At 35.8% G+C, this 23,816-nt stretch overlaps 3 protein-coding genes across 10 annotated transcripts; 2 read left to right on the forward strand and 1 right to left on the reverse strand.

Moving 5' to 3' along the window:
• Nucleotides 1-350: 350 nt before the first annotated feature.
• LOC112555211 (cyclic AMP receptor-like protein A) lies at nucleotides 351-12,095 on the reverse strand. 3 transcript variants are annotated; one of them, XR_003097421.1, is made up of 14 exons: nucleotides 11,817-12,095; nucleotides 11,008-11,060; nucleotides 10,568-10,622; nucleotides 9,521-9,577; nucleotides 9,086-9,146; nucleotides 8,737-8,824; nucleotides 8,000-8,089; nucleotides 7,641-7,676; nucleotides 7,284-7,362; nucleotides 5,826-5,873; nucleotides 5,102-5,184; nucleotides 4,575-4,722; nucleotides 3,672-3,928; nucleotides 356-492 (listed from the first exon to the last, which is right to left on the reverse strand). XR_003097421.1 is itself a non-coding variant. In XM_025223507.1 (13 exons), exons 1-13 carry the CDS (start codon nucleotides 11,874-11,876, stop codon nucleotides 379-381), a joined length of 972 nt encoding a protein of 323 aa, XP_025079292.1. In that variant the 5' UTR covers nucleotides 11,877-12,095; the 3' UTR covers nucleotides 351-378. The 3 variants fall into 3 exon arrangements, 2 of the variants coding, with proteins under 2 accessions (XP_025079292.1, XP_025079291.1); XM_025223507.1 differs by lacking the exon at nucleotides 3,672-3,928 and having other exon boundaries at nucleotides 351-492; XM_025223506.1 differs by lacking the exon at nucleotides 356-492 and having other exon boundaries at nucleotides 3,299-3,928.
• A 148-nt stretch (nucleotides 12,096-12,243) lies between these two features.
• Nucleotides 12,244-17,165, forward strand: LOC112555217 (eukaryotic translation initiation factor 4E type 2-like). Of its 2 annotated transcripts, none has more exons than XM_025223513.1 (7): nucleotides 12,244-12,378; nucleotides 13,177-13,243; nucleotides 13,824-13,949; nucleotides 14,444-14,548; nucleotides 15,837-15,989; nucleotides 16,278-16,414; nucleotides 16,969-17,165. In XM_025223513.1, the coding sequence occupies exons 1-7, from the start codon at nucleotides 12,359-12,361 to the stop codon at nucleotides 17,006-17,008; spliced, it is 648 nt and encodes a 215-aa protein (XP_025079298.1). In that variant the 5' UTR covers nucleotides 12,244-12,358; the 3' UTR covers nucleotides 17,009-17,165. The 2 variants fall into 2 exon arrangements, with proteins under 2 accessions (XP_025079298.1, XP_025079297.1); XM_025223512.1 differs by lacking the exon at nucleotides 12,244-12,378 and adding an exon at nucleotides 12,682-12,835.
• A 283-nt stretch (nucleotides 17,166-17,448) lies between these two features.
• Nucleotides 17,449-23,785, forward strand: LOC112555207 (deleted in autism protein 1 homolog). 5 transcript variants are annotated; one of them, XM_025223500.1, is made up of 6 exons: nucleotides 17,449-17,814; nucleotides 18,655-19,380; nucleotides 19,602-19,724; nucleotides 21,303-21,480; nucleotides 22,238-22,414; nucleotides 22,645-23,785. In XM_025223500.1, the coding sequence occupies exons 2-6, from the start codon at nucleotides 18,691-18,693 to the stop codon at nucleotides 22,965-22,967; spliced, it is 1,491 nt and encodes a 496-aa protein (XP_025079285.1). In that variant the 5' UTR covers nucleotides 17,449-17,814; nucleotides 18,655-18,690; the 3' UTR covers nucleotides 22,968-23,785. The 5 variants fall into 5 exon arrangements, with proteins under 5 accessions (XP_025079285.1, XP_025079281.1, XP_025079283.1 ...); XM_025223496.1 differs by having other exon boundaries at nucleotides 17,799-17,881; XM_025223498.1 differs by lacking the exon at nucleotides 17,449-17,814 and adding an exon at nucleotides 17,979-18,283.
• The last annotated feature ends 31 nt before the right edge of the window (nucleotides 23,786-23,816 follow it).

Genomic DNA, 23,816 nt, shown 5'->3' on the forward strand with positions numbered 1-23,816 from the left:
TAGGATAATAACAATATAATGCTATAAATAAGAAAGTATACATATTTACCAATTATAGTGGAAAAATTATTTTACAGTTATAATGGATCATTAATGCAGTTTTATTTGTACAACTGAACATTTTAAATATATATAATTATCAAAATTAATTTATTGAATAAATTACTTAAATCCTGGAAAATGCAACTAGAGTATTGGTCAGAAATTTATGTTACAAAATTTAAGCAGTATTTTTCATGTATGGTATGTATTTGCTCTGAACACACAATGTTGACTTTTGTGGGCAAAAGCTTCTTTTTAGCAAGATGGGAAAATCCTTTAGCTAGGTTTGCCTTGAAAAACCAGCAATACAGGAAGATAACCAAGTTTATCCCTGAATCATGGATCTGTTGGAAAACATTCTGAGGGAAAGTCCTGTGTTGATGGAGAGGAAGATAAATGTGGATATTCTAAAACTTTAGCACGAGGTGTGAACTTGCTGCGCAATGCAATCTGCAACAAATAGGAATCACTTATTAGAAGTGTATTTACCTAAAACTTTGACATTTATTGATGTTCATTCCTAAAAACATCAGCTGTGGTACTTATAAACATTATTAAAATAATTCATGAGTTTAACAAACATATATTTCAGTCTAATCTCATTAATTTGTATCTTTCATGTCAGAATAATTAGACTTTTTCCATTATAGAAATTACATTACAAATGAGGTGAATTTTCATAAACTTTTTTTTAACAAACATGCCCACATACACACAAACTGCCTATTCTAAGCTAATAAATAAATAAAGTGGCTTTTACACTAACATTACAAAAAAAACAACTAAAGACAAAACTTGTATATATGTTAAAATGTTTTATTTAGTTTCCATTCATAAATAGCATACTAAAAATAAACAGGCAGAATATTTCCTGGATATTCCCAATATGGACAATGTAACAAAAAGTCTTTAAAATATTGCATGTTTCTTGTAATGCACCAAAAAATATGTTTTTAATGTAAAAATTAAAGTGAAAACGAAAACAAAAACTAAAAGATTAAATACTTATAAGGTATGGTAATTGTAAAAGCTAAGAGTCCCAAGTTTAGTGGCCATATTATTCAAAGGTATATAAAAGTGATTGTGCAAGGATATGTTTATTTGAAGAGTTACTTTAATGTTCTGTCATCATCACCAGCATTAGAAAAGTGAGCATGCTTGTGTGGTTCCCCAAGTTTTAAGCTAAATGTGTTTTTAAATGAATCTGCAAGCTGCTGTACATTAATTAGTTGCAATAACAGTGGCATAGAAAGATGCTCAGCTTTCAGGGGGAAAATTCTATGCTAATAATAAATTACGTTCACATTCTTGCCTACTCAGTATCGATCTCTGGTTCCTAAGCCACTGAATATGTGAAATGCTTTAAAAAAGATTTAGAATTTGCCACAAAATGCTCCAATAAGCAATGACAAAAGATCCTCGGATACACACACTTGCATGTGCATTTACTTTTTCTCACCAACCACTTACTAAAACAATTTTTAAAGACACACACCAAGCTGTTAATGAGAAATGGAAGTACACAGATGTAATATGAAATGCTACCAGATTCTTCGGAAACAGGAAATAGATCCACATGCTGGTTGGTCAAACAACAAACTCACACATATTTCATATATTAATCATTGAGTTAGTTAAATGCAAACAGCTATAATCTCTACCATCTGCTACTGCACAAAGGCAGGTCAGCTATCAGCAACTAGAGCACTTGGACACACTTGATGGCATTTGGTGTAGGATGACATTAACACTGATATTTGATATAATGGAATGATGGGCTTCTTTATTTACGATCCAAATATTCTCAAGTGTAAAAATGTTTATTAAAATCCATTTAAAAATCTGATGAAGATTAACAAAGTGACTAAATGCCACAAAAAAATTTGTTCGAGAATCAGACTTGCAGAAGTATAGCCATGGTATAAATGTAGATATTGTCATTGTTGCTCGTAAAAGAACTGAGGCATGCAAAAATCTGCAGTTTTTACAGTGACACCTAATGCTGCAAGTCCAGAGGTTTACAAAAGACACATCAGATAATTGTAACAATCTAAAAAAAAAGCAAAAGCAGAATGTTTGGTATTAATGACTGATACTACTCTTAGTCAAAGTTGCACAGTTAACACTTATTTTAACAATGATAGGCAATCTACATCCAATATTATCTTTACATATATATTCAGGGTATATGCCCTGTTCTTTACTGCATGATATTTGGACCTTCCACTACAATGGACTGACATGATATACTTTAGATAAAAGCATCCTGAACACAGTAACCTTCTTTAAAACAAAGTATATTGATAAAATAATTTTGTAGACTTGGCCAAGAGTTGAAAACAAAAACAGTAACATTGCCTAAGTTAAACACATTGAACATTTTAGGATCCAAACAGAAGAACCTATTTGCCAAACTGATACTGATATTACCTTGACTTCACGTCTCAGCTTTACAGTATGGTTTCCTTCTCATTGTTATTAGCTACAAACAAGCATACATGGTATAAATACCTCATGCACATACATAAAAGCAGTTAGAGAAAATACACCCATGCAGTGCAAAACAAAAGGGAAAATGTATAAATTAAGGAAAGCACACACACACACACCAATTTGCTTACTGATTCTTTCTCTCTGTCACACACACGTATATCTACAAATTTACACAAAGCACATGGAAGCAACTCGATGTCCAGAAATACTTCATCTTCAATATTAAAGCTCGTTTCTACACTATTTCCATGTGTCTGAAAATATGACTATAACAACAAAATCTTGAACAATTTTGTCTAGCTGGACCTACAAGAGAAGGTTGAAGCTCTTCGTCACTAAGCAAATCAGTCTTTTCGGTAGATGAGTGCTAATAGCATTCGGGGAAAAACCCTTATTTTTCAAACATGATCTCTTGTGGCCTCATAAAATCACAGCTGAGAAAATGTGGTCTAAGTGCTTTTGCAAACAAGACAACCTAGCAAAGGACGTAAATGCAAAACATCTGGCTTTCCTTGTCCTTTCAGGGAAAAAAAATGTGTGGCTCTGCTATTTCCTTTGTTCCTGGAAGTTGTCTTGAAGCTTTAAGATGCACATAATCCACCACCATATGCACATTTTAAGCCCTTGTTTTGACATCTGCACCTATCAGTGGCGTAGGAAGATGTTCGGCGTTGGGGGGGCAAACTCCCTTCTGACAGTGAACGGCCTTCGCACTCGCACGGTGATGACCGTCTCCTCTCTACGTTCCCCTACCTTTCTTCTGTTCTTTGCTCTTTGTGAGGTATTACGTCTCAAATATTGGGGGGGGCAAAAGGATATTCCTGCCCCCCCTGTATTTTCCTTGGGGGGGGCGGCTGCCCCCGCTGCCCCCCTGGTTCCTACGCCACTGCCTATTTGTGCACAGACTGAACTATTTCCTTTCTAAGAAATCCAAAATAATGCCTAATGTCAATATTCTTTCTTAGGAAATACCAGCATCCTTTTCGTTAAAAGTTTATTGAATGTCTCATTTACTAAAAGTTGTAATCAACATCATCTCACAGTATGTTCACAAACCCTAACATCAGCAGCATCTTTTATCTTGAAATTCGTGTGCATGCCACTGCAAAAAAGGATGACACGACCAAGACACTTACTGTTGTAGTGAATAGGTAGAAAATAATATGCTGTTAAAATGAGTCAACAAGTAAGTGTTGGAAGACATCTACATGATTTTCTTCTCAAATGATGACCCTGTTTTCCCCGTCGCACCACATCACTGTCAGTGCAAGCGGGTGTAAGCCACATGTCTAAACTTGGAATTATCAGGAGTGGCTTCAAGGTCATCAAGGTGGCCAACTGCAAGAGGATATTCACGAACTTCCTGAGGGTGGACACGAGCTTGAAGTGCAGTCTGCAGGCAGACAGAAACACAAGAGAAGTTCACTCCAGCAGGAAATGCCCAAGATCATGATTTTCCAAATGTTATGCTGACAGTGAACAGAAGAACATTCCTGCTACATGCACTAAAAATTAACCCACCCCAATAAAATAAGAACTAGATACCACTGACATCTATGAACGAGTCAAAGGCACAGAAAAGAAGACAAAAAGACCTACAAGTGTAGGTTTTTATCACAGGATCTGAAGCCATATAAGTACATGAGAAACAGATTCTCATTATTCTGTTACAAATGTATATGCACACACGCACAGACATGGTCAAGTATATGCATACAGACAAACAGACTATCACCACCACCAATCACAAAACATTAAAAAGCAGTATCTAAAAATAATCAAAAGTAATGAAGTAAAGAAACACAATTCTGGCAAAAATCCCCAAAATTTTTGCAGAAGAAGCAGAAGGGAATTGCTCTAACTCAAAACATAAAACCATAGTTATACCCAAATTTGTGAAAAGTACAGGAAGCAAATATACCATTAAACTAATAATGCATTAAACTAAAGCAAATTAAGCAAACTACTTACAGTGTATAGAAGCAAATAAACATATAGGGTAAAGCAAAATAAACATGGGAGTAGCTCTTTATACCAACCATAATTTGCATGGGTGTCAGTTTCTTCAATGTCTCCCTATCCATTCCAAACACCAGGGCATTCAATGCACCATGAAGAGGCGCTGACAGGCAAGCTAGCACCACGAGTGCAAACACGTGGTTGTGGGGGGCAAAGGCATTTTGAATCCTACCACAAAAGCACAGGATCATTACTCTCTCAGTTACCAAAGCTCTTAGAAAAACATTGACTTGATCTACATCATACTGGATTATCAACATATTTTATAAAGCCATGTCCTAACATGTTATTTTTTATTCACACATTCGTACCACTTTCTATGCCACTAGTTTTGTCACCAATTCTCCTTATCATGTAATCTACGGAGGTAGTAGCAGGATGAATTACAGCCATCCAAAATCATAAGTACAAGAGTATACTTTCAATACCCAACATACTTTCTACACCAATGATCGCTTCTTATTCATATTTATTAAAAAATTAGGTGATCCTTAACAAGCATAAAATACATAAATAAGATTTAAAAAATGAAAAAAAAGAGGCACACCTGTTAATGAGGGGAAAGATGGAGACGATAAGATATACAAAAGGGTAGAGACGCAGAGGTTTGATATCCTCCCGCAGCATTTGCTGCAACAGTTCATTAACTTCAATAAAAACACTATATGACTTAGTACATCAATTGAAAATCATATATTTTCGAAATCCACTCAGAAGTATCTTTACATAACATAAATGCTACAAAGTATATTGTGCAACAGATTTCAGACGAGTGGGGCTAGAGTTATAGATTGTTTTTGGTTATGCTCGTTTTATTAAGCTGCACTTTTGTTGTGTGAATGGTGAATTGGGAAGACCAGTGAGAAAAGTTTGATAGAAAGGGTTTCTTTTTCTGTTATTAATTCACAGACTAATTTTGTAAAACTAATTTATCTTAGAATTTTATAAGATGAAAGAGTCATGCAGCTGTGAGTGGAGTAGGATGGGGCTTGTAAATAAATGAGTTGTACACTAATGTTTGACAATACTTGTAACTGAGTTGGAGTACTTTAAACTTTCTAGTACTGCCTTGCTGAATGTTTAGGTCAATATGGGTTGGGTATAAAGAGCCCCGGAAATCCATAATGTACCATCTGTTGGTTCACAATAAATAGTCAGATTGGTATGAATAATCTGGTTTTTGAAAACTCAAAATAATGTAGTAAACAATTAAAATGTTACACAGGGAAAATATCAGCAATGAATAGGAAATTTTAAAAAACACAACTTACATGATTTCTTTCTGTGTCTGGGTCATAAGTGCCTTCCCAGGTGCTAGCCTGAACAATCCCACAAAGAAGCATACATGAACACATACAAAAGATGTACATTTTTGATTAAGTGCTTTACAAAAAAAAAATAGCATAAACTTATATCTCTGTACTTAAACAAAAAATATAACACTTAAATGAAGAGTTTAGCTAAGGATGTTACTTATAAGCAGAATAAATCCTGATTATGTATTATGATCATTGCCTCTTCAATGCTATTGGCATAGTTCAAATTTGACCTGTTGAGGACAATTTCTAACTACATAACACACAACACAAAAACTCCAAGCTACCAAATAACTACTTACTATGTGGTAAGAACATATGCACACCAAGCCACATCGGCATCCCGTAATAGAGACTGAATGATGGCTTTAAAATGACAACCAAGAAAGCTGACAAACAAGTTGGTGACAATTTTGATAGATGCCAACCATGACTAAAGGGGCTGATGATGATAATGTTTGTTGGATGGTAACCAAATCCACAATATACAAGAGAAATCAGATACAAATAAGACAACATATTTGCCAGATAAGAATGAAGCATTGATCATCGAGTCTAGATGGTGCCTTTCTACTGTATCTTCCTCTAGTCACTATGATCCTCTTATCATCCAGCAATGAGAGTCTTGATGTCATCCTTGACTTCATCTTTATCCATGCAGCTATATCCTATATGTCTCCTCTTTGATAAAAACTTGGAATTTTGTTTTTTGGTTTTTTTTAATATCTCTGGCACCTCTCTTCTATACATTGGTATCTGAGTACTGATATTACTGTTAAGCTAGTTGTCTCCTTTCTTTTCTCATGCCAGGATTATTGCAACTCCCTTCTGCCACACTTCACACCCTTCAATTTTTCAGGTCTCTGCTGTTTGTCTGGTGCTTCAGGTGCTCAAGACTGATCAGATGACCCTTTCTTTCACTTCATTCACTGGCTACCCATCAGCAACTGTATCACATAAAATCTGGACTGTTTTTGCTGTACATGTCTCCATCGCTGCACTCCTTTTACCTTTCTTCTTGCCTCATCCTCCAGACTCCATCCCAGACTCCATACATCATTCAGCAGCTAATACACTCCAACTCCACATTTCCGACACACTATCCTGCTCTGGTCTCTCATCCCTATGCTTGGAACACTCTCCCATCACAACTCTGCCAGGCTGCTTCTTTAAATGTTTTCAAGTGGCAACTTAAAACTCACCTCTTCACAGTGTCTTTCAAACACCCCTCAGTGTCCTGAGGAGTATTAATGAGATCAATCCACTTTACACATCCAATAAACTAATATCTGTCAGATGAGCTGTATCGCTCACCTGGTCTAAAATTACTTAAAAAAGAAGGAAGAAAATAATAATTGGTGGTCAGAAAAATGTAGTTAACACTAAGTAGGAAAGTATGAATGCAGTACTCACCTTTCTGGACAAAGTTAAGATGATGTAGATGTAAGCAGCAAAGAGCAGGACGATGATAAGAAATAATGGTGCATACCAGCTGCAGTGAAATAATGATGCATTAAAATGGTTTAGTTCCAAAGACAAATATAAAAAAAGGGAGAGAGAAAGCAATTTGTAGGACAGTACAGGTTTGAAAACACCTAAAAAAAATAAGATAGAAAATGAAATCCATGTAATCTTGCTTTGCAAAATTCTATAAACATAACTAATGAAATACTAATTTTCTCCTCTACTGCTATGCTGTTGTGCATATTCCCCTTCAAAAGATGCAAAAAAAGGATGTGTCTTTACAAATCACATCATAATTATACTCACATCCCCAATCTCCAAGCAATGTCCTCCACAATCCAGCTGAAACATTTATTTTTGGTCTTGTTTTACTATTTTTATGACTTTTAGTCATCCAAAAAATTGAGATATGAAGTGCAGGAATAATACCAATGCCACAACTTCACAAGAGCTCTTCAATGATTTTGGGAAAAAACTTGTAAACAGGTGTCACATTCAGAGAGAGGTATATCAGAGCCAAGATATGAATCTGCAACAACCAAGTCTCACTGTCACGATGACAGGCGCTTTAGCTACTGTGCCATCAACTGTCCCAAAGTGTTAACATAGTGGTAAGATATGTAAGAAGCCCTGCAGCAAGACCCGATTGATCAAAACTGACTTACCACCAAGCTCCAGCAGGTCCATAGTGATCATTGATGAATGGCAAAAGCGACATGCACAGAGGAAGACCCCAGCACACTATATGGTAAACCCTTTAAAAAAGAAGCTCATTCTTTCAGTACAATGCCGTTGTCTCCCAAACAATTACAAGTATCATATGGTGTTTTTATCAATGTGATTTACAAATATACTATTTCTCTCACTCTCATTCCAAAACACACACACATGCACACTTCTACAAAATCTAGTTAAGTCAAAATGTTATTAGCATGAAAAGAATTTAATGGAAAATGTCTAAAACTCTAACTAATGATTTTTTGTTTTATGACTGTTACCTTGTTTGTACAAAGAAAACATCTAAATTACACATTGCAAGAAGGGATTATATGCAGCTTACAGCAAAACTTCCGTATATGATAGTCAAAATGTTATAATTATATATTATGATTATTTTTCCATAAAAATGTCACTTCATTATTTTTTACAATGACTTGTAGGAAATGTATTTTACACGCAAGAAAGTGAATTATGGTGTATAATGTAAATAACACAAAGATTTCCTTTTGAGAATAAGGCTCTGTCTATGTCCATTATTAGACTACAGATAATAGCTTTTCAAAAGAGTCTTTTTTGTTCTGACTATAAACACGTGGAATGAAGTCAAGCTACAAACAAACAACAGCAGAGTTTGAAGAAAGCAAATTTCAAAATAGAAATAAGTCAATTCATGCAGCCTGACCCTTCAAAGCGCTCAGTAGAAGTGGCGCGGACCACATTCATGTAAAGATTGAAGGTGATACATGCTACCCACAGAAGTACTGTCCAATCTGAACATCAAAGATTTGTATACAGACAAACATACACAAGTGCACACACATACACACAAGCACACACACATACACATTGAGATTAGCTCAATATTACATCGTTTCATCAAGGTTGTCTCATTTTTAACATACAAAGAAAGAATAAAAATATAAGAGATGCTGCTACTGCCAGGCATGATAAAACATATTACCAAGTTTTAAACTACTCAACCACCTAAAAAAAATTTTATAAGAATTTATACAAACAGACAACAAACATACCAAAGAAGGTGAGCCACCAAGCTTGGAAGTCACAAAGTGGTCCATCTTCAATAGTGTTGCTCTGCAATTGTACATAAAGTCACTTGCTGACTCCACCATTTCAAAAGTTTGACCACTTTGTGTCATTTTGACCACTGCCAAGAAGTGATTCAACCACTGATTTTAATAGATTACATGACCAGGAGATAATGAGCAAGAAAAGTACATGTTGTAAAACATTTCTGCAAAATATATTCCCTTTCCCTCCACTTCGCAAGCTGAAATGCCGCTTCTAGCATGATCAGGAGAAAAAAAAAGAACATGTAAACCCAAGATTAATTACTTATTTTTCTTTGCCCCAAAAACAATGTTGAGAAAATAAGATTGTTTCATAAACAACAAATATATAATATCAATAAAGAAAAATCAATGTTTTATCCATAGCAGGGTACTTACCATAAGATATGCAATGCTGTCAAGAAGGGCTCCAATACTTAAATATAAAATCATCCTCTGAAAATACAATTTAAAAAAAAATTGCCAGAATGTGTAGAGAATAGAAAGGAATAACCATCTTGCCAAAATACATTCAAAGAATATGAACCATCAAAAAAAGTTGTAAAAATACATTTCATGATTCATTACTTGTGGCAGTCACAAGTCATTTTGCTCCAAGACCATTTGCCTCAGTCATATCACCCTACAACCTGAGTCAAATCATCCCAGCTATCTCCATTTTGTCCCAACACCGAAAAGTCAAATTGTTCCAGGCCCAAAAGATGAATCTACCACCAATGACACAAGTAGATTAAAGATTTTGTCATCATTATATTGTGAACTTGTATTTTGTTTTTTTCTGGCCTATTATTACCATATTTAGAGGTGTCACTGTTTGGGTACTCAATCATTTAGCTTGAAATGCACCACTGTTATCAACTGTGAAATCCACTTCAAAAACTTTTTTAAAATGTGCTACATAAATCCATTAGGATAACAAATGATGACAAAATCTTTAATTTAAAAAATCTGCATGTGTATTGCCAAGCAGCCATTTTTTGTTTGGTAAAATGGTGGCTAAACTTATTTGCATGGCTCTGGTTAAAACAGGCAGCTAAACTTACGTATCTATATTGTTCAAACAATATGGATCTTTTGGTAATATTTGATGCTAATAGATACCTGTGTCATCTGTGTTTGATTAATCTTTTGGGCCTGGGACAATTTGACTTTCGGTGTTAGGACAAAACGGCCTTACCTAGGATGAAATGGACATAGCTGGGACAATCTGACTCAAGCCGAGGGACAATATGACCAAGGTGAAATGACCCACCCCCTCTGTAGCATATGAAAAAATATCAATAACCATTTGAATGGTAACTACAACAAGATTTTTACTTTAAAGACAATGTATGAAATTTCAACAGCTTTCTGCCTCTTTTCTATCAATCCCCTCCACACATTACTGCTTTAAAAAGTGGAAACTAAGTGTTAAATAATTATTACCTGAGCAAACACAACATACTTCCGGAACAACCAGATGACAGCTATCATAAATAAACTGAAATTAAAAAATGGATCTCACATAAATAAAGGAAATACATGAAGAAGAAGGAGTCTTAGGTATCCTTTCACTTCGATGCCAGTTGGCTTAAAAGAAAGAAATAAGATTCTTTTAAATGGTTAGTCAGATTTCTTAGTTGTGGAAAGCTTAGAGATTTCTCAGACAGAAAAGCTGCATACATACACAAATAATATTCTCTATATCATTTTGTTTATTCCTCATTACTCCTCGAAGAGCATAAAGCTGCAGTATTCTCTATATAAGTATACATGTATACATAACATTCTAGTGGATTCAGCTGAACCCAGGTTAGTCAGACCCCCTTAAAAATATTTAAAGCAATTGGAAATGAAAAAGCCAATATTATTTTCGATTTGCTTACCATCCTGTAAGTGAAAATGCCCCTGCAACTTTACGGATTGTGATCACCGTTTCCTGCAACATATATTTTTTTTATAGAAAAAAGACATTTTATTTTTAAAGTGTAAGTTGCAAATGCAATGGGCTACAACTTCAGTAGAAAATTTATTTTAAATTGATGTATTCTAGAAGAATATTGACCTCACCACACGCGTATGTACCCATCCTCAGTCACGGTGGGCGCGCGCGTGCACACACACACATGCAGATAGGAAGAGTGACAACAATCACCTACTGTTAACACCATGCCACAGTAAGTCAGATACAGATCTTGCATTTTAGGAAGGTCTCCTAATAACAACCTTTATTTTGAAGAACGGTCATTTATAAGTGATGTTTTGTGCCGTAATTTTCGTATGTATAAGTGAATCTATGTGTGAGAAAACAAAGTCAGTTTCGGAAAAAAAAAAGGTCTGTAAAATCAAGGAAGTCTATCACAAACTCTTCTGCGCTTATCGTCATGTTATTGCTGTTTGCTTGTCTCTTCATTTTTGATTGTTTGTTTTTGACAGTGATTGAATTGTCGAGATAGTTTTCGTTAAGATAGCCGATCTGCTGGAGTACCTATATAGTGACGATCAGGTACGTGTCGTTGCGATTGTAGGTTCAGTGCTGGTGTTGGCTCAGCACACTAACATTAACTATATTCATCCTGATTAATCCCACCTTGGATATAACTGTTGGAATTATTTTAGGAAGGCAAAAGGCAAGTGAAAACACGGACGTTGTAAAGACTTCACAAACAAGTAACTAAATAACAGATTTACTTACACATCGATCTGTGTTTTCAGGAAAACTACTGCACGAAACTGTATTAGTCAGATTTGCCATTACATCTAAGTCTTGCGAAATTGTAAATAGAACAGCAGCATAAAATCAAATCTTGGAAACACAGTATTGCATAGTGATGTTTCTACTTATTCTAAGCAGACGAGTCGTAATGACATGTAGGAATGAGTCAATGTAGGGATTTTGCTTTCCTGTTTCTACATAGACAAAACTTGCACGCGTGTAAAATTACTCGATAAACTAACATTTATTATAAAATTTATGTTTGGTTTCATTGTAGCAAAAATGGAATATTTCTACTAAATTTTTACTTAAGAGAAAGAAATTGCAGAAAATTTTAGGCCAAACAATGACAACGATGCTAATGTTTGGAAAATGCTTTTCACTTATTCTTGCACTGTTGCCCAACAACCGGAAGTTTTTAGAATTTTTTACAAGTTTTGGGTATTCAGATTACGACATGCAAAAGTAGAAGTAGCAGTTCATCGTTCCCTCACGTGGCAGAGTTAGAAACGTCATAACAAATGAAAATGACCGAAACCAGGTGGGAGACAATAAAGAATATTGATATCTATAAAATTAATGTACTTTTATTCTCTCTTATAGACTTGCGATGGATGTGAATACAAAGAAAAGGCAGATAAGCATAAGGACAAAGTTTACGCAACCTTTCACCTCTACAACTACACGTTGTTACTTGCACCAGTTTCACGAAAGACTCGCTGAATGTAAACTGTATATAAAAATATAATGAATAACAATAAACATAAAATACAATCAATAGTCACTTATTTTGTCGGTAGTATATTTTTGCTAAAATAACACTATGTACCGCTAAAGTATTGCGCAATTTTGGTCAACCTTGCGGCCCAATAGAATCATTTTGACAACATCGTGGGGGTTTTATGTTCATTGAGCACTGCAATATCATAGTTTTATATTCTGTCTCCACCGCAACCCGCACAAACTTTCTAATACGCCATGAATAATAAATTTGATGCGTAAGTATATTAAACAACGTTATTACTGCTGATGCTGCGAATGATGATTATTATGAATCTGTTGGGACTAGGATACATACGGCGAGAGCTTTAAACGATTAGTACTGAAAGATTCGAGAGAGATTTGAGTTTCATGCCATCTTTCTGGAGAGTGGTCCTCGTTAAAAGAAAAACAACAAAATTTTTGTTAAATGATTGCATGGATAATAGTGAAGCAGACAATATGATGCAAGAAAATTGAAATCATATATATATATACATTAGATGCATACTTTTTTTCTTAGGTGCTATATGCCAATTACTCAAACATGTGAAACATTATTTCTGAAATACTTTTTCAGGCTTAAGCTGGAAGACAGTGGCGAAGATGATGAAGGGAGTCAGATTGACACTTTCCGGCCTGCGCCTGTAAGACTATTACTAACGGGTGTATATCAAAGTGATGGAATTAGGAACGTGTGTCAAACTGTTACTACACATTCAGCATTATTTCCACACCATTGCTTCCTCACTTCAGTACAGTTTTGTCTTTTATCTGACATGATTTACTTTGCTTTCTTTGTTTTGTGTTTCCTGGTAATATTCAGTAACATACCTAAAGGCCAGACAGTTACATTCTTTTTTGGATAGTGATTTCTTTAAATTGTTTTTGGTCACATTTTAAACAAATTCTTGATTTACTAATTCTATAAACAAGCTATCACAATGACACATTTTAGTCCCATGCAAATTGTTTTATAAAAACAGTATCATCTATAACTTTCTGCTTTTTGCACAGAAAAATTGATAAAACTTTTTATAGGATTTTGACTTGAGAGTACCAATAAAATTGTTATTGCTTCAGTGGTCTGATCCAAAATCGGGTGAAATTCTTGCACAGTTCTTTTTCCCTTGTGCTTTTAATCAGGCTGCTATTAATACTTGTATATAATTACTTGTTACTACCTAATCTGGTGTATGTTACTCCATAGTTGTTTTGTGCTTACAGAAACCTGGGCCTGGTGAGCACCCCCTCCAGTTCAACTATTCTATCTGGTTTTCAAAACGAACTCCTGGTAATAAAACAAGTACAACCTTTGGTCAGCACTTGAAATTTGTGGCATCATTTGCATCTGTGAGTACTTTGTTTAGATCATGTCCTAATGACCACAGTTTAGTTTATTCTCCCTCGAGGAGCATAGGCTGCAACACCTGATGACCACAAATGCTAGCTAAATGTCACCAACATGCTTAAGTTTTCATCCTTTATAAACTTGATGGAACATCAACAGCTTTCTTGGTCAGTTTTTTTTTAAATTCTTGAATAGATAAAAATATTTAAAAAAAATAAGTACACAAAAAAGAATTTATTTCCAGCTTGTTCTTAATAAAAAGAGGAAGAAACTACTGAAGTGGGCAAAAGTTACCTGTATTTTTAAGGTCCATATATTTCAATCAGTTCTAGTTCACTCAGGTGAGAGATTTTAGTATTAAATAAGCAATTTTTATTTTCGTGTGTATGCACATAAAGTTTCTATGTGCTCTCAAGGGCTGTATAAAATTTTGTTTGGGCTTTGTTTTTCAAGGACTAAATAACCAGCTTGCTTTGCATTTTCATGTTTGTCTTAGGTTGAACAGTTTTGGGCAGTGTACAGTCACCTTGCGCGTCCCAGTGAACTAACAGGCCACAGTGATTATCATTTGTTCAAGGAAGGCATTCGTCCTATGTGGGAGGTAAGGCATTCAGTGCTACTGTGCTGTGAAAAACTACTACTTTAGCATGAGCAATACAGACTTTCAGCATCCAAATAACTCAACTATTGCTCATTCTCTCTCCATGTTTGGTGTTGACTGCTGGCAACTTTGCGAATGGTACACTAGCATGACGTAGTACAGTGGAACCTCGGTTAGCGAACGCCTCGGATAGCGAATATTTCGGTTAACGAACAAAAATTTCGTTAAAAGTTTGTCTCGGATAGCGAACAAAATTTCGGATAACGAACAGCCACGTGAACCACACGTGACCGACCAGCGTGTCATCATTCGCGGTCGACACACAGTTACGATCAGTCGTTCCTTATCTGTGCGCATTCTTCTTATTTAGTGATTTTTGTGCTTTATTTTAATAAGTTAGTCCTCAATCATGGCTCCAAAGAAGATTAAGAGCAATTAATAGTAGTGAGGTAATGACAAGGAAGCGGCCAACAAATGAATTGAAAAAGGAAATGATTTCAAAGTATGAAGGTGGCATGCGTCTGTCGGATATGTGATGTCGTATTACCGAAGTTTTACAAAAAGGCAGAAGGAACAGACACTGGACAAGTGTTTTCCTTTAACCTCAAAGTGACAGAAAAGGGAAGTCACCCCGACTTTACAATGTCACGTGCTCATGGAGGGAATCAAAGCAGTAATTCCGCCCCTTCCTCCCCACACCTGCTTCCAACCACGCCATCAAAACGGCAAGTTTTCTGATGTTTAAATGCGTTCATTAATGTTTTATGTTTATTTAACTTCATTTATATTGCATTATAACTGTTTTCATTACAAATATCTATATAGCCTGTAACTTTCAAATATTAGCGAGTCAACAGAGGCTGGGAACCAATTAAATCTATTTCCCTTATTTCTTATGGAAAAAATTGTTTCGGATAACGAACATTTCGGATAACGAACAACTTTCCAGAACGGATTAAGTTCGTTAACCGAGGTTCCACTGTACACTGTTAGCGACACTTGTTGATCACAGGTGCAAATAGCGTGCTTTGCTAGCGGATAATTGATTAACAGATGGGTTTTGGAGACTGAAATTTACAGGTGAGATTTACCGATATCTGCAAAAAAGACAAACCATTCAGGTTGGTCTTAAAGTCACCTCAGGCTAATACAAGATCAAGGCCAGTAGAACTGTCAAGTGAATGACACACAGAACGAATGAGTTGCAGTGACAATTGACTGTGTATATCATTATATATATCAACAATGACTACATCACAACAGAAGTAATGTTGTGTAATCATCACAGGATGATGCCAACAAGCTTGGAGGCAAGTGGATCATCAGATTAAAGAAAGGGCTTGCTTCACGATGCTGGGAGAATCTTGTACTGGCCATGCTGGGAGAGCAGTTTGTGGTTGGTGAGGAGATCTGTGGGGCTGTTGTCTCAGTCCGGTTCCAGGTAAATTGCAATAGCTTTATTATCATCCTTTAGGGAGGAAATTGCTGAACTTTCTAATGACAAATGACCATCATTGTTAATCCCACTAGGTTAGGGAAGTGTTCTCAGTAATGAAAAGCAGAAAAAAAAACTATTGCTAGGTGCAAAACAAGGATAAGGCAAGTGTCACTTTATACCAGAACACATCAGAATCAACCTGAGCTAAAATACTCTAGAGAAATTTCAGAGAGCAAATTATTTCAATTGCTTTTATCTGACAGCCTGTTCAAATGAGGTTGCATTTTGCAGGATGACATCTTGTCTCTCTGGAACAGAACGGCATCAGACCAGGCCACGACAATAAGGATACGAGATACACTTAAACGAGTCTTGCATCTTCCCTCAAATACTGTTATGGAGTACAAGACACATACAGACAGCCTCAAGTATGTTCTTCTGAAAGTTACTTCAGTTTATTTCTCATGACAGTTGTCTTTCGGCCCATTTTTATCCTTTTGAGAATATGGATCGATGAAAAGAAAATATTCTAATTTATTATATTTGGTCAAGGATTAATGTTGTATAACAAGCTGCATATGATAAGACATTTGCTTGTAGAGATTTCTAAATTTCGTTGTAAATTTGTTTATTGCATCTGATCTCCAAAGTGAAGACATGTACATTACATGAAAGATGTCATGAAAAAGACATTAGCTAGTGATACATGGTAAAGGATGGAAATTGTGAATTCTGTTCATTTCGTTTAAAGAGTATTATTTTTTCCTTGTTGTGTTTTCTCTTCACCACAATAAATTGTGGATGAGAGTATTTTTTGTTTGTTTGTTTGTTTTTTGGAAAGAAGCCTAAAAGATTTAATCTTGACAAGAATATTATTTTCTTATTGAATCCCATGAGGCATTATAGCAAGTTTCGAGTATATCTAGTTAAAATGTCCTTTTGATTCCAGATTTTTAACCAAACATTTTGGTTTTCTTTTCAGAGATCATTCAAGTTTCCGAAACACTGACAAGTTTAGATGACAAAGCTTCACTCACCAATCTTCTTGATCCTGATGGCATAGTTGTCCTGTTACTCCTGCTTCCAGATCACCCTGAGCATTCACTGATTTTTCTGGGACTTTAATTCTTGTACATAGTACATTCAGCAATAAATGAAATGCTGTTTTTCTCTAGTGGATATAATTGTCTGCTTTAATTTCTTCGGTGTGCATGTGTGTGTGCATCTACATAACAGAAACTTGTGAAGCACTAGGTTTGGGGTTGGGGTAATCACATAAACTATCTCTCTCTATCTATTCCTCTTCGTGCATCAGGTTCAATTTGCAGTACTCAACTAGAGTCCGCCAGCGATGTCGATCGGCTGAAACCCGCTCCAAGTAATCCCATGTCCAGCCCTTTCCTTTTACCTCCCTTTCCACTGTTCTTCTCCAAGTTTCCTTTGGGCGGCCTCGTTTTCTTCGGCCATCTGGAGTCCATCGTAGGGCTACTCTGGAGAGGTCTGCTAGCGGAGCACATGTCTAATCCATGCATTTAGAAGATTTAACAAGCAAATCACCGTTTTGATGAGTATGTTATCTGGGCTGAGTTCCAGATGTGTAAATCCTTCCCTGCACAAAACGGCCTAAACGAATGTTGACTTCTCGTGTTTTAGTAACATTTGTTTATAGACAAGAGACGATCAGCAGAGACTGCTTTATCATGTAGAAACAAAATTTCTACACTCGTCTTATAAGAAGAAGGGAAAACATTAACTGTGTCCTGTCAAATCGGCAAGCTGATACAAGGTGAGAGGGGGAGGTAAGGCGACGCAACTTCTCACAAGAGAGGTAAGTTTGGTGTGCCAGTATTTGTGCATAACCGGGAAACTGCAAAATATCATTTTAATTGATGAAGGTAATTAATTATAACTTTTACAGTCACAAAAAATTTATTCATCACCATAAATCATTCTTTTAAAGTACCAGAAGGCCTAAGTAACTAACCCTTGTAGTTAATTTGAATATAGTCATTGTACGAATTAAGTCTCTCATCGGACCCACACCACGGCCCTTGAGCAGATTTTATAAAGACTTTGTTATATATTTTGAAATAAAGTATTAGTTTATAGGGAATCATCACTTTGTAAACACGCCAAGAAGCTTAAGTGTAGACTCTCCTGACAGATGCAGGATTATCTTGGCAAACTCGTCACTTGTGGTTTGGGAACGCCAACTTTATTGATGTTGATTGTATTTACGTAGGTTGATTGTTTACTTTCGTGTTAAGACAAACAAACGTATGGATGGAACATAAGCGGTGCGGATTACGTTTCTGTGGAAAACATAAAGTTCTTATTTTACCTGAAACGGCTTCAAAGTGTTTGTAATTTTATCAGAAGTAATGTCACACCATTTGTAATAATAATATCAATGTCGGGTTCGACAGGTGACACATTATTGTACGTGTATCGTTATTTTCACAAATGATCGCTTTTACATTTTTATGATGTGTGCAAGTTACGGGGACAACTTTTTTTGTGGAGGGGAGGAAGAATTTTATCATATAGATCGATAAAACTAAACAAAAGCTTTATTTCAGTTAAGGAAGTTAGACGAGTATCAGTATATGATTTTTATAGACTTTGAATTATATATAAATATAAAGCCTTATCTTGTTTTCTGCAACAGACAGGCACCTGTCTCGCACATTGAAGCAGCAACATCATGTTGCCTGGTGGTTCTTTGAGGCACAGAGGATCACACAATGTTACTGACAGCATGATGCGGCTAAATTCAGTTGTCAAAGACTCAGCACGCCGCTTCAAAGGCCTTCCATTTTTAGCTAAGCTTATGTTTATATTTTCTCTCGTCGTTTCTCTTTTGCTGTATGGATTTATTTTTCAATATTTTGTTAAGACTGACATCAAAGATGACAAATTTTTAGAGAATGACTTTTGTCCAGCTTGTCTTGGGCATAGCGGTTGTGGATTAATTTACTTTGACCAGGTACATTTGTCAGGATTGTCTGGCTATCGTGTTAATCAAATTTTCAACACCAAAAACATATACTATGGCAGTATGGGTGATCAAAAGATTGTTTTCAAAAAACTTGGATCTGATACAGAAATAAGGGAATTGGATAAAAAGATATGCAAAGAAGCCAATCGCCCTGAAGGATGTGATGTGCCTAGAGTTTTATTTAAAACTGATGCATCAATCGAACTAAGGAAAGAAGCATTGCAGCCTAAGCATCTCAAACAATCTGTAGGGATGTTTACTTGTGCCTCATATCGTCTTTTGGACCGACTGTGGACTTACTACAAGGAGAAGCGCAAAGAGGACATGATCATGTTGGGTGACAAGATGCAATTGTGGTATACAGCTAACCTCAATTCTGAACCCCTTCTTCTGCAGGTATTGTTAATATCTTGATCAGTCAACAATTGATCTATTTGTCACATCATCTTTTTGAAGCTTGTTCAAATTAATAAATAGGTCATCTGTGTGTATGTGACTTTAACTTACAAACCATCTTGACGTTGCAATCATGTAAGGCATGTGGATCTTGGAAAAAAAAAAATTACTGTAAAAAAATCTCAGGGTTTCTTTGATTTTGAGACTCGTTTTCTTTTCAGACATTTCCAGCAAGTGAACGGTGGCCTTTTCCTCACTACTATGGTGCTTGTGGTCGACACATTCTGGTGGAACATGTAGGAAAAACTCTTGAAGAGTATAGGAATGAGCCATTCCACAAGAGGGTAAATATATAAGTCACTGTAAGATAATATTCCTTTGCAGTGCTATAACTGAGCTATATAATTTCACAAGTTATAAAATATTTCCTACTGATGTAGAATGCTGGAGTGATGTCCCTTCCCCATACTGGCTCGAGGGTGACTTCTCTCCTTCACTTTTCATATTTGTCCATTGATCTGTTTGAAGCAGAGATATGTAACCGTCTTATGTCATCTCTCATCTTTTGGCTCGGTCAGCTGTATGAAAGACTAGAAACAGGACTGCCAGAGAAAGAGTAAGGCAGTGACTGAGTATCTGGGAGTTGCCAGCTTCTTTCTATCCAACCACACCAAACAGTTCACATCGTCCATCAATTCCAAACTCTGTGTTTGTGTCTAGAGAGTTTATTGAGATTTAGGGTACATTACCTGACAATGATAGGAAGGTGGTGTTCAAAGAAAAGTTTGTGGTTACCAAGAACTCAGAGCTCAAGTTCTCAGTGACACGGCCATTGTTTTGCCGATGCAGGCACTGCAGTTGCTGCTGTCAGGGCGTTGAACAGAATTATTCATTTGTTTGGCGTGAATCTATGTCCTGAGGTTTCCAAGTCCATATGCTAGACCATTGTTTTTTACAATAGAATGTAACCCTTACCTACATCGCAGTGACATGTCAGCAAGTTTTATATCAGACTCTGCTGTCAGTAGCATGTCTTCCATATCCATCTGTTCCCTCGCTTTTGCAAGTTGCACCCCCTCTTCCTGCAGGGCCTGCTGGATCCTATCAGGTTGGATCACTAAAGAAAGGGGGAATGCCTGTTCCATGGCACCTAGCAATAACATTTTTCTACTTCTTCTATTAATATGATGTATTAATTAAAATATTATTTATTATTATATGTTTAAATTAATATGATGTCCTTGCATGCCTATATGTAAAGTGCCTTGAGTCTGGCTGATGCTGGAAAAAGGTGCTATGCAAATTTGCTATTTATTTATTATTATTATTTTAGATCGACAAGAGGCAGGAAATTGTATGACTGTTGTAAGATTTTGTTATTTTTTTATATGTATCTAAAGCAGTATGTTCAAGCACATTTTTAAAAAAAATGTACATATATTTAAAGGCTACTTTAGTACCGGTAACTGCTGTGTAAAGTTCTAGTTAAAGTGTTGGCAATAAATGTTGGTTGAAACAAATTGATGCTATATAGTCTGTTAGAAGAAAAACTAAGAAATGTGTAGTCTGTTTTGTGCTTAGATATTCATGAACATAACTTCTAGGTCAGTGTCACACTATATTCCAGATATAGTTGGTTGCATGTAAGCATAGGCCTTTGATTATTTCCGGTGATTTGAAACTACATATACTGCCTGTCAGTACTACAAATTAGCTACCAAAGAAGTATTCTAGGTACGCTGAAAAATGTGCTTTGTTAACAATGAAAATTTTGAACTGTTGTACAGTGCCGATACAAAATAAGGCCAGAAGTGAAAAGTGGGAAGTTTAGCATGCAGCAAAGGCAAAAATGTGGTGAACTTCTGGTATGCAAAGTCTTGAGCTTAGAACAACTGCAGACTGTTTCTTTCTATATATGGCAGGCTGGCATTGCTTACGAGCTTTTGAAAATCGCAGAACTGTTGACAAACAACAATGAGGACTTTGCTCTCTACATGACTGATTTGAATTGGGAAAACTTTGGCGTTGATGCTGCTGGGAAAGTTCGCATTTTGGATGCAGAAAATATTATTGTTGTGGACAAACTTGCTTTGGAAGCTAGTGAGTGGTTGTTTAAAGTCTCTTCAATGCTTATATAGGAGCAATACTAGTTACCCTCCCGTGCTTGTATTTCATTTATTGAAATAGAGATTCAAAATATATTGTTGGGAGTGTATAAAAATTAAGGGAGAAAATGGGGAATGATCATCATGATTCAGAATTACATGGACACACAGCTCCCTACACATGCTTTTACAAGTCATTACTCATAGAAAAATTGATTTATACATGCTGTCATAGAGGGAAAAATTTCACTAGTGAGTTAATGAGCAAGTTTCAATTGTAAAATTTGTGTTGATAATTCTAACAATTTATGTATTATAAACTTGACCAGAGGTTGTACAAGGAACTGCAGCATCTTAAATAATTGTTATAGGAGGAAAGTGATCTTCATGCATAATAAGCTTTACTTACATGCATGCCCTTCAACATGTAGCATAATTATAGCTGAAGCATGCTTATACCCAAATCAGCATTCGAACAGGATACATACCTTTAATTGACGATTTTTTTCCTGACTTTGGAGTGATCACTTTCTGTGTGCCTGATAATATACTTTAAGAGCAGAATAACAAGCTTATCGAAGTGCAGTGTATGTTAGGAATTTTTTTTTTTAAGCAATTTGTAGAACTGTATTATTATAAACTACAGTGGTGATGCTTGTATGGTTAAATAATCTTGTGAAATTAATCACAAAAAAATGTTTTACATGCAAAAGTATTGATGTACATCTGTGGAGAACTTTTTGCATTTGCAGAAAAACCCAGGAAGTATGATGAATTTCTTCAGAGCATGCACCATCTTTGTGAAGACAGCAGATGTCTGGCCTTTAACGCTAATGACCTTTGCACTCGCCTCCATAGTGACCACAACTACTATGCTGTGTGTTTCAACTTGCTGGACCCACTTATGACTGATCCTCTGATGCCAGGAGGTAAAACAAAAATATGCATGAAAAAGATACTATAATAACATACTTTACTAAGCCAAAGGAGGAAGGTTTTAAAAGCCTTTTAAAATCTGACACTAACTAAACACTGAAAGCATTAGAGTAATTATTTCTTATAGTACTTATTTCTTATTTCCTGTGAGAAAAAATGATTTTGTGGCAGTAACTAATAAATGATTATTAGTCAGAAAGTATGGCGCTGCTTCTTTCTACAGGGCTGCTTCATAATATGCCAGAAGAGGCAAAAGATTTCTGGGATCTGGAGCATCTTCTTAATGAATGCACTCGCCCATCCAAGATTAAAGGCCGTATTCTAGCCAAAGACAAACTGATGACGGCTTTGATGAATCTTCGTGACCAGAGCACTGGCCACCAGAACAAACCAGACATGGGGATGTATCACGGAAGAGACTTGCCAGTGAAAGAAGAGGATTTTGATTTAGTGCCACGAAAGGAAGGGGGATTCCAAGCCATTCCAAAGAAAAACCAGGAAGTCGAAAAGGCAGGTAATCAAGATGGTCAAGCAAAGTCCGAGTAAATGGACTGAAAAATTATGTCATCCATTAATCATGAAAGTGTGCACCACTTAACAGGGCTGCTTCTGTTTCCAGTCTTTTCTTTAGGTTTACCTATAGCTAGATGATGGATGGATAAATGAATGAATGAATAAACAAACAAAATGAATGATATTGGTGACATTAGCGACTGCTCATTAGATATATTGTCTCACTTTTAAAGGAGAATACTTGATGTGTTTCCAAGTTTCTGCGGTAGCATAACCTGGAAATAAGCATACATTCCTGATTTTGGTTGCATTTTGCAAGTACATTAGCTGTTAGACGGAGAGTCAAAAGAGTCTTTTTTTTATTTTTTTCTGGAACCTGAGAGAATAACAGTAGGAGAGAATGTAGCAGTTTAAAGATTTGGAGCAACTTTTGTTGTTATTGCTGTTGTTCTGTCAACACAGAGGTCGCAGGATGATGTTAATGCAGTATGAAGTCCAAATATGTTTACTCAAACAATATTTTGCTGAATTTTCGCATCCATAAGTTTCTCTATCTCGTTTGTTCAGCTCAATTTTGTTGGACCAGCCCCTGTGGCTTTTTTTCCAATGTCTTAGAATAGTAAAATGTTAATTTTTAGATCAATAATGATATATGATTGGACCCAAACATTGTGATCACCACAGCTATATATATATTTTTGTTTCATCCATCTCATGCAGATTTGTACATCTCTACACTTTAAAAAAAAAATGTTATACCTCTTGCTGATGGACTGTTTTACGGTCAACAAATATTTGTATATATTTGTAAAGTAAAACATATTTTGTAAAGTAAAACCACTCTTAGATAATTTGGTTTTGTTTTCAAGGAAAAAAGGAATA

The sequence above is a fragment of the Pomacea canaliculata genome, linkage group LG14 (assembly GCF_003073045.1).
Source record: "Pomacea canaliculata isolate SZHN2017 linkage group LG14, ASM307304v1, whole genome shotgun sequence".
Classification (NCBI taxonomy): domain Eukaryota; kingdom Metazoa; phylum Mollusca; class Gastropoda; order Architaenioglossa; family Ampullariidae; genus Pomacea; species Pomacea canaliculata.